General features: G+C 50.1%; 1 protein-coding gene across 1 annotated transcript in view; it reads right to left on the reverse strand.

Moving 5' to 3' along the window:
- Adap1 (ArfGAP with dual PH domains 1) overlaps positions 1–10,706 on the reverse strand; it is a 52,956-nt gene that overhangs the window by 26,472 nt on the left and 15,778 nt on the right. Inside the window, exons 2-3 of the mRNA XM_031338483.1 lie at positions 8,267–8,397; positions 2,878–2,969 (exon numbers count right to left, since the gene is read on the reverse strand). Coding sequence (XP_031194343.1) covers positions 2,878–2,969; positions 8,267–8,397 — 223 coding nt within the window. The remainder of the gene's footprint in view (positions 1–2,877; positions 2,970–8,266; positions 8,398–10,706) is intronic.

Genomic DNA, 10,706 nt, shown 5'->3' on the forward strand with positions numbered 1-10,706 from the left:
ATTGAAGGAGATCCCCTTCCCCTCACTGTCCCAGGTTTAGACCCTCTCTTTCCTTCTTTCCTCGTCTCTCTCCTACACCCCTGCCTCTTCCTTTTCTCTCCTTCCTTCTCTCTACTCCTCTCCCCTTCTTCCTTCTCATCACACTCCTTCCCCTCCTCCTTACACTCTGCTCCCTCCTCTTCTCTCTTTCCTTTCCTCCTCTCTCTCCTCTTCCTCCTCCTCCTTTTCCTCCTCCTCCTCCTCCACACCACACCTTCCTCCCTCCCCTCTTCCTTCTAAGTCACCAGTTCCCCAGACACACCCCAGCCTCTCCTCTGCAATCAAGAGATCAGGACTGTGATCTCCCCTCCCTCTCCTCTTCACAGGCAGCTTCTTCTCTTCTCTTCTCTTCTCTTCTCTTCTCTTCTCTTCTCTTCTCTTCTCTTCTCTTCTCTTCCCTTCCCTTCCCTCCCCTCCCCTCCCCTTCCCTCCCCTCCCCTTCTCTCTTCTCCTCTCCTCTCCATTCATCTCCTCTCCATTCATCTCCTCTGCTCTCTACTCCTCTCCTCTCCTCTCCTCTCCTCTCCCCTCCCCTCCCCTCCTCTCCTCTCCTCTCCTCTCCTCTCCTCTCCTGTCCTCTCCTCTCCTCTGATCTCCTCTCTACTCCCCTCCTCTCCTCCCCTCTCCTTTCCTGCCCTTCCTTCCTACAGATTCAAGGAGATCCCCTCACTGTCCCAGATTTAGACCCTGCAAAACCTAACATAGGAATGCCAATACCTAGGCCAGCAATAGTTCCCACCAGCTCCTTCAGGGGGATATGGGTAGGGGGAACAAACTGCTGTGATCCCCATAGTCAGGACTGCAAAAGTGACTGTGGGAACCTCACTGGGGAGCAGCAGCCTCCCTCCCATGCTAGGTGTTCAGAGGTTCATCTACTGAGGTGTATTGGGTAGGTCACCCCAGGACCTTGGGTTTACAAAGTGAGTCAATCCAAGAAAAACGCTGAGCAAACATGAACCTGGGTGGGGCTCAGGTGGAGCCAGAACTAAACCGCACCAGGCTTGGGAATGGGGGGCAGAGGCTGAGGGCAGAGGGAAAGGGAGAGGGAGCGGTGGCTGTACTCAGGAGTCAGATCAGGCCAGGTCCTCATCCTGTTTCTCTGAAAGAGAAAGTTACTCCTGGAAAGTTCCAGAAGGGCGAGGAACTCACACAGCCATGCAGCTGCCTGAAGGCAGGGTGAGGAACTCACACAGCCATGCAGCTGCCTGGAGGCAGGGTGAGGAACTCACACAGCCATGCAGCTGCCTGGAGGCAGGGAACTCACACAGCCATGCAGCTGCCTGGAGGCTGGCCTCTCTCTGACCCAAGGCAGGGTGGCTTCTGCCTGCCCACAGAATGGGGATTTCCAGGCCGGGCGGTGGTGGCACACGCCTTTAATCCCAGCACTTGGGAGGCAGGGGTATGCGGATTGCTGAGTTCGAGGCCAGCCTGGTCTACAGAATGAGTTCCAGGACAGCCAGGAATACAAAGAGAAACCCTGTCTCAAAAAAAACAAAAAAACAACAAAACAAAACAAAAAAGAATGGGGATTTCCAGCATGGATCCCTGCCCCTGTGTCCTCCAGGAGCTCTCTTAACCTCTCTGGGACCTAAAGCCTCTCATCGGGGGCTATGGTGGGTGGAGTGAAGGCCCTGTGTCCACACACTGGGTCTCCATGACAGTATACCAGTCATCAGAGCAGTGGGTATGACCAACCTCTGCCCCATTCTGCTTAGAGAAGAAGTGAGCTACAATGCTCTGCCGGGGAAAGGGAGATAAGGAAGGCCAGGTCCAGAGACTATCCAGGAGCTAAAAGGGGAGAGATGGCCAGCGCGGAAGTCAGCACCCAGGCCAGGTGGCCATAGTGCCTCATGAACAGAGCTGTCCCTGTGGCCAGTCTCTGCCACTCTGCCTGATTTCCTGAGCCCTCAGGGGTAGCTGTCTGTGCCAGGCACCCAGAAGATAGACATGGTGGGATGCCCTGCCCTGCCCTGCCCTTTGGGAACCCTGAGACCACTAAGAAAGTCAGTAGAGAATCGAAGAACTGAATGTAAAGAGCCCCCAGCTGAGCAGGATTGAGAGGTGCCACACAGAACCCTGGGAGCCAGACAGGGCTGGGAGGGGGTCCCACGGGGGTGTATCCCAGACAAAGCCAAGAGGGAGCCAGCTCCTCCACTCTCTGCTACACATGTCAGGAGAAGGAGCTTGCACAGAGGACTAGGGCTGGGAACCTAGGAGAGAGGGAGGGAAGGACTATGCCCACAGCTGTCACTGGTTTATTATGACTGTCCCTGCTAGCTTGGAAGATGGGGAAATTGAGACTGAGAGAATGTAGGTAACTAACTAGTCCCTTTGTCCATCTTTCTGCAATTTCTTGATACCAGGTGGCTGGTCCCATCAGGCAGCTTCTTACCAGGGGTATCCAAGAGACCCAAGACCCCAAGAAGAGACCTTGATAGCTCCCCAGCAAACCCAGGTCCACCCAGAAGCTACAAGCAGGAAAACCAGGATGGTGGTTCATGCCTATTTCTAGTACTCAGGAGGCTGAGGCAGGAGGGTGAGGAGTTACAGGCTAGCTTAGGCTACCTACAGATCAAGACCCTTCCATAAAAGAAAAACAGACAGACAGAGAGATAATAGACAGACAGACAGATGCATGCATACATAAGTATATAGAGGCCAGGAAGTAGGATAGCCAAGGCCCTTCTCACTGGGCTCCTGAGGACCTGTCCCATAATCTTTCCCCAAATACCGAAAGTCTTAGCCCCTCTGAATGCCCCACACGCCCGCCCAGTGCCACCCAAGGCCAGGCCCAGTGCTGTTTACCCAGCTCCCTGACAGAGGCCTTTGTGTACTCACTGGCAGTCGGAGAACGTGGGCCGGTAGTAGAAGGGCGGTACTTTGGACTCAAATGTGGCTCTGGCAGCCTCGTTCCCATGAGATGTCATGAACTGCAAGAGAGAGGAGCAGGGTCAGAGCCAGGGACCTCCAGATCCTGGGACAGTAGTGGCTTCTGGGTAACTGGTCTCCTTTAGGCCACTGCAAGGTCATCTGATCCAGGATGTCGAGCGCTTAGCTAGCCCTTGGGATGGAACTCCTAGAACCATCCTGCCTCAGGTACATGGGCTCCCAGTAAGCAGGGAAGGATAGGATATAGAAGGAGTGCCCTAAAGAAAAGTCCCAGAGAGGCCAGGGATGTGGCTCAGCCGGTTAAAATACCTTCCACACCAACCAAACACCTGAGGTCAATCCCTGGTCCCATGGTGGAAGAAGCGAACTAGGTCTTGAAAGTTATACATGCTCAGCATGGCATGTGTGAGCCTGAACTTGTTTACATACCATACACAGATTTACACACACAATAATAAAATGCACTACATTCAGGGGCCAATGATGTGGTTCAGTGTCACCAAGCCTAAAAACCCGAATTATATCTTTGGAACCTACACAAGAGAAGACCAATTCCCAATGTCCTCTGACCTCCACACATGCCGTGCATATGTGCACCCATATACAGACACATATGCACACACAAACCCACAAATACATAACTGTAGGAACATTCTAAAAGCAACTCATGGACCTGAAAGATAGTTCAGTAAAGAAAGGTGCTTGCTGTTTATTAAATTAAAAATTAAAAACAATCCCCAGGAGCTGGAGATGGAGCTCAGCAGGAAAACACCTGCCTAGAATCCCCCAGTGAGGGGCTGGGCCGTGGCTCAGTGGTTAGAGCCCCTGCCTAGGATCCTCCAGGGAGGGGTTGGTGATATTAGACTCCAGGATCCATAACTGATATTGAAATAAACAAAACAAAACAAAACAAAAAACAACTCTCAAGGGCTAAGGTGATTCAGCTGTTAAAGTCTTGTCTCACAAATGTGATAGCCTGACCCCATGTAAAAAGCTGATGCAGAGACATTCCCTGGTAACCCAGCAATGGCCAGATAGAAAGCAGAGACATGTGGAAGCTCAGTGGCCAGCTAGCCTAGCCCATTGGCAAAGTTACAGGCCAACAAGAAACTATTGCAAAGAGCGAGAAAGGTGCCTGAGGAAGGTGTGACACCCAAGTGTGTCCTCTGACCTCTGCACACGCTTGCACCCATACACGCATATACACTGGGTGACAGGCAGCCACTCTCCGAGTCTGTCTGACTATGCTGTAAACCACAAGAAAGGCTGATCAGTTTGACTAAGCCATGATAAAAAAAATTTCCATGTCAAAAACCACCATGAGTAAAACCAAGACACCCATGAAAATCTGTTTTCTATGTGCCTGCTTCTTGGTTGGGCGAGTTTCCTGAACAGGTTGAGAAACTCCAAGAGGGTAAAAGCAGTGGATATGGCAAGGCCACCAAGTGAGCAAAGAGCAAGCTGAGGATAGAAAAACACTTGGGTCCTTCAGCTCAAGATGAGGAAATTTCCAACCTCTCCAGGAAGAGCAGGAAGAGCGCACAACATCAGGTCTGCATGGGTCTCGCATCAGCTGGGATGTGGTGCAGCCTCTTCCACTCTCACTGGACCCCTCTGTGGTGGGATCCGGCAAATCTTTCACCAGCTACCGAGCTGCCTAGCCTCGGACCTTCCACCTCCACCTCCAAGAATTGGTCACCAATGAGTTTCCAGAAGCACAAAGGTCACACTGGGGGACCCAGTGGTTACAGAGAGAGAGGACTGAAAGCAACCTGAGCCTGGCCATCTTTGTACTCAGGAGGCTGAGGCAGGAGGATTGTGAGTGTGAGGTAGCTCTGGGCTATAAAGAGAAACTGCATCTCAAAAATGAAAGAGAAAAAGAAGTAGGGTGTGGTGATATAGATGTAATGTCAGCCCTCAGAGGTGGAGGCAGGAAGGTCAGAAGAAGTTCAAGGTCATCCTTGGCTACATAGTGAGCTAGAGTCAGCCTGGGCTACATGAGACCCCTGTCTCTAACAACCTAAAAAGGGAACAAAGAAGAAAGATTAAAAAGAAATAGGAAATAGAAGGGGAAAGAAAAGAATGATCTAAGTGTTCATGCAGAGAGGGTGGGCAAGGTCCTCTTACTCTAGAGACTGTGACAGAATACATGAAAGACAAGGCAGTCCCTGTGTGTGGGTCAAAGACATACGCATGAGCATACAGGCAGACACTTTCCAATAAAGGCACAAAGCACTGATCACCGGTGGTCTCTGGGGGAAGGAGGAGGTGAGAAGCCAAAGCCAGGGGAAGGAGGGGGGCTCTCACACAGTCAGTCGTCTGCTGAGCCTGGTCAATGGCCCCGTGCATGCACAACAGTAGCAAATTATTAGAACACACCAAACAGCAGACTCGGTGATACATGCCAGTCATCCCAAGTACTCAGGAGGTTGGGATAGGAAGGCTGTAAGTACCAGTCCAGCCTGTGTTACTGAGTGAGAGTCTGTCATTTCAGTGTGTGTGTGTGTGTGGTTTTTTGAGACAGGGTTTCTCTGTTCAACAGAGCCCTGGTTGTTCTGGACTTGCTCTGTAGGATAGGCTAGCCTCAAACCCACAGAGATCTGTCTGCCTCTGCTTCCCGAGTGCTGAGATTAAAAGCATTGTGGAGAGCGGTAGAGCGGGAGAGCCATTCGCCTTGACAAGATGGCGCCTACATCCGCTGTTGACTCATGGTAAACAACTGTTTGCGCATGTGCGTAGAGTGAAAAGGCGCCAAGTCACGGCCCATCCCGGGACGTCACATGGGTGATGAGCAAACAGCCAATCATGGGCGGACACACCGTGCTGTGGTGTATATAAGCAGTGCCGATTATTGGCTCAGTCCTTTTTCCTCTTCATGATGCAATAAATGCTTGCTGCAGAAGGATCCTAGTGTCCGAGTGTCTTCTTGCTGGCGAGACGACTGCATGGGCAACAAAGCATGAACCGCCATGCCCAGCTATTTAAGTCAGGGGCTCCATACTATAGCCCTGACTGGCCTGGCGCTTGTTGTGTAAATAAAGCTAGCCTTGAACTCAGAGATATGCCTGCCTCTGCTGGAATTAAAGGTGTGCACTTCCATGTTCAATTTTATTTATGTTTATTTGTTGGTTTACTATGTTTCCATGCCCATGTGCCACGGCACACATACGGAAGTCAGCTCCAACTTGCAGGAGTCAGTTCTCCCCTTCCACTGTGTGGGTTCCAGGGTCTGAACTCATAGACAGGGTTTCTCTGTGTAGTCCTGGCTGTCCTGGAAGTCATTCTGCAGACAAACCAGGCTGGCTTCCAACTCACAGAGATCCTCCTGCCTGTGCCTCCCAAGTATGAGTACTGGGATTAGAGGCGTGCGCTACCACCTCCCAGTGGAAAAAAATTTTAAAAAGATGTTATACAAAAACTCTTGAAAAAAGTGAGTCAAGAATGGTGATGTACAACCACAATCTCACTGCTTGGGCACTGGAGACAGGAGGATTAGGAGTTCAAAGTCATCCTTGAACACATAGCAAGTTCTAGGCAAACAACTAAAGAACACTGAGAACACGTGTATACAAGCCTTGAGATGTGAAAGACTGCAGAGAGTGCTGGAAAAGTAGGAGTCCCATCCTCTGGGAGGCCACTGTGGTCCAAGTCCAGACTCCTCTAAGAGCCTGGGAACTGCTCTCTGGCCTAGGCTGATGTTCCCTTTCCCAGTCAGAGTCAGGCAAGGCCAGAGACAACAGCATCTCACCCTTGTGTCCCTGCTGGTATAGCCCCATGGAATCACTGGACCGAGGCCAGTTTTCCCTTAACACAAAGACAGACTCTCTAATTGGCTTCTTCTCTAGGACAGTAAAGAGGATGACTTGGAAGATTGCCAAGGCTAACTATCTAGAATCCCTCAGCAAGGGGTTGGAATATGGCTCAGTGGTAGAGCCCCTGCCTAGAATCCCCCAGTGAGGGGCTAGGGCGTGGCTCAGTGGTAGAGCACCTGCCTAGAATCCTCCAGTGAGGGGTTTGGGTGTGGCTTAGTATTAGAGACCATCACCCCATGCTAGGAATATGCTGCCCTAACCTGTCAGTGTTTCTTCACACTCCATGTAGGTGTCTGTCCTATGCTGGCCCCACACTCTGCCACACTCTGCCTAACAGCATCACAGTAGCTGCCCTGTGTCCTGGGCTTGTGTTCACACCCATTTCCCACCCCTGACTTCTCAGAGGGCAGCAATATCTGTTCCTTGCTCAGCTCCTCCAGCCTGTCACACAGTAAGTGCCCATATACTTTTGTGAGATGAATGGATAGATGTATGTAGGTATGGGTACATGCATACATGCATGCATTGAAAGATGGGGATGGGTAGATAGGCAGGTGGGTAGATGTATGGAGTTATAGATACATGAATGGATGGGTACATAGCTGACAAATGAGTGGATGGGTGGGTAGATGAATATACAGGTGGATATATAGCTGGGTGGGAGGATGAATAGAGGGATAGGTGGATATAAGGATAAATGGATACATGGATGAGTGGATGAGTAGATGGATGGATGGGTAGATGAATAGATGGATAGATAGATGGATGAATGCTTGGTTGGTTGGCTAAATGAATTGATGAGTGGGTGGATGGATGAGTGAATGGGTGGGTGGGTGGGTGGGTTGGTGGATGGATGGATAGATGGATGGATGGATGGATGGATGGATAGATGGATGGATGGTCAGAGGGATGGGTAGGTGGTTGGATGGATAGTCAGGTGTATAGATGGTTGGATGGATGAATGAATGGATGGTTGGATGGATGGATGGATGGATAGTCAGATGGATGGGTAGGTGGTTGGATGGATAGGTGGATGGATGGTTGGATGGATGAATGAATGGATGGTTGGATGGATGGATAGATGGATGGTCAGATGGATAGGTAGGTGGATGGATGAATGGAAGAATGTGGGTGGACAGATGAGTGGATGGATGGATGGTTGGATGGTTGGATGGTCAGATGGATGGTCAGATGGATGGATGGATGATCAGATAGATGGGTAGATGGATAGATGGATGGGTGAATGGATGGATAGGTGGATGGATGAATGGGAGAGTATGGGTGGATGGATGGGTCGATAGCTGGATGGAAGAATGTGAGTGGACAGATAGACCACATGGGTCTTCAAAAGGATCATCAATGGAATTGTCAGTTTCAGCTAGCCCAAGTCTCCCCATAGCCTGTGACAGCCCAGACCCTGAAGGTGCCCACTTCCTGGAGATGAAGGAGCTAGGGTCATTCCTACATATGGACACAGGGTTACCCATACCCCTCTCTCCATCCAGTACCCCTCTCCTGACTCATACCTCAACTTGGGCCTCATCCCAGGCATCCAGACGAACTGACTTCACCTTGCTGACCTGGGGGATGTTCCGATGGATCCCAGAGCAGCTCAAACAGATGAACACACCCAGGGTGTAGGACGCCCAGTCAGGATCTAGAAGGGAAGGGCAGAGGTCAGGGAAGCTCAGCCAGAGCATGCCCATGAGGAAAGCTTAGCCTGAGATCAGAAGGGTAGACATAGAGTCCAATAGAGGGCCATGACGAGGGTGGAGGGGTGGAACTGAGGGCTTTGAGCACACTGGGCAAGAGCTCTACCACTGAGTCAAAACCTAGCCACTCACTAGGGCAGAAGTCCTCAACCTGCGGATCATGACCCCTTTAGGGGTCAAACCGGGGTCACATATCAGATACCCTGCATATCAGATATTTACTATTTATAACCATAGCAAAATTATAGTTATGAAGTAGCAACAAAATAATTTATAGTTGGAGGGGCTGGCTACCACAACATGAGGAACTGTATTAAAGGGCCATAGCACTAAGAAGGTTGAGAACCACTGCACTAGGGAATTCTAACCAAGAGCTCAACCTCTGAGCCACACCCCAGCCCCTCACTGGGGGATTCTAGGCAGGGGCTCTACCTCTGAGCCACACCCCAGCCCCTCACTGGGGGATTCTAGGCAGGGGCTCTACCAATGAGCCATACCCCAGCCCCTCACTGGGGGATTCTAGGCAGGGGCTCTACCACTGAGCCACACCCCAGCCCCTCACTGGAGGATTCTAGGCAGGGGCTCTACCACTGAGCCATACCCCAGCTCCTCACTGGGGGATTCTAGGCAGGAACTCTACCACTGAGCCACACCCCAGCCCCTTATTGGGGGATTCTAGGCAGCGGCTGTATCATTGAGCCACACCCAGAGCCCCTCACTGGGGGATTCTGAGCCGATGCTCTACCACTGAGCTACACCTCCAGCTCTCTTTACTTTTTATTTTGAAACAAAGTCTCACTAAGTTACTGAGGACGGACTTGAACTCAATTTTGTAACCCAGGAAGAATTTTTGACTCTCTTACTTCAGCCTCTCAAATTGCTGGGATTACAGGCCTACACAATCCTACACCAGTTAAAAATCTCTAAAAAAAATTGTTAGTAATTACATTCACGTCTTTTTTAATTTTAACAATCTGCTGTGTATGAGTGTTTGGCCTGCATGTATGTGCTCTGGGGGTGTGCCTGGTACCCAAGGAGGCCAGAAAAGGATATCAGATCCTGGAACTGGAGTTATAGATGGTTGTGAGCTGCTGTATGAGTCCTGGGATTAAAATCTGGGTCCTCCAGAATTGCAGCAAGTGCCCCTAATTGCTGAGCTAGCGCTCTAGCTCTCATTTATTTATTTGTGTATATATTTATGTGAATGCATGTGGGTGTGTGTGTATCATGGTGTGGAGGTCAGCGGACAACTTGTGGGGGTCAATTCGCTCCCCCCACAATGTGGGCCCTGGGAAATTAAACTCAAATTGTCAGGTTTGGCAACAAGTGACTTTACCCACTGAGCTATCTTGCCAAGCCAGACTGTCTAATTATTTAAAAGAGTGATGAAGCCAAGAGTTGACAAGGATGCAGACCATCTGGGATGCATATGTGTCGTGGATAGGAATATAAATTTCCTAGTTGCCGTGAAATCCGCTTGGCATTTCTTTTTTTTTTTTTTAACCAGCCCCACACAACTCAGGCTGGCCTCAAAGTTGGTATTTAGCTGAGGCTGGCCTTGAACTCCTGATTCTCCGAGATAATTGTGATTATAGGCATGCACCACTAGATTTACCCGTAACTTCTGATATCACTGAATGTACATCTCCTGTACAAACCTGTCATTTCCCCACTGGGTTCTCACCTAAGAGAGACAGACAAGCCCATGAAGACCTCTTATATCTGTGGTAGTCATACTTGTAATTACTGGTATATTTCATTTCACATGTATGATGTTTGTATGTGCGTGTTTGTCCTTGCCTGTGCATGCACATGAGGAAGCAAGGGGCTGACATTAGTGTCTCCCTTGGTTGGTCTCCACCTTGTCTTTTGACACAGGATGTCTTGTTGCACCTGGAGCTGGCCATTTCAGTTAGACTGCCTAGCCATCCAGTTCTGGGAATAGCCCTATCTCTGGAAGGAGGGAATGGTGAGTCCTGTTGGCAGAATATGGCTGTAGAGTCCTTTGCCCTTCCAAGTGCTGATTCATAGCTGGGACTCTGGCCTGATAGCTGGACTGCAGCCCTGAGTGGGCCAAGGGTAGCAAGAGTGGGCAGCTCAAGGCTGGAGGGTGGAGTCCTGTATCAATAATGCAGATTTTCATGTGGGTGCTGGAGATTCGAACTCAGGTCTTTATGCCTGCATATACTGGTGGTAGTTAATTTTGATTTTCAACTTGAGTTTGGTTTTGGTTTTTTTTTTTTTTTTTTTTTTT

The sequence above is a fragment of the Mastomys coucha genome, unplaced genomic scaffold (assembly GCF_008632895.1).
Source record: "Mastomys coucha isolate ucsf_1 unplaced genomic scaffold, UCSF_Mcou_1 pScaffold22, whole genome shotgun sequence".
Lineage (NCBI taxonomy): Eukaryota > Metazoa > Chordata > Mammalia > Rodentia > Muridae > Mastomys > Mastomys coucha.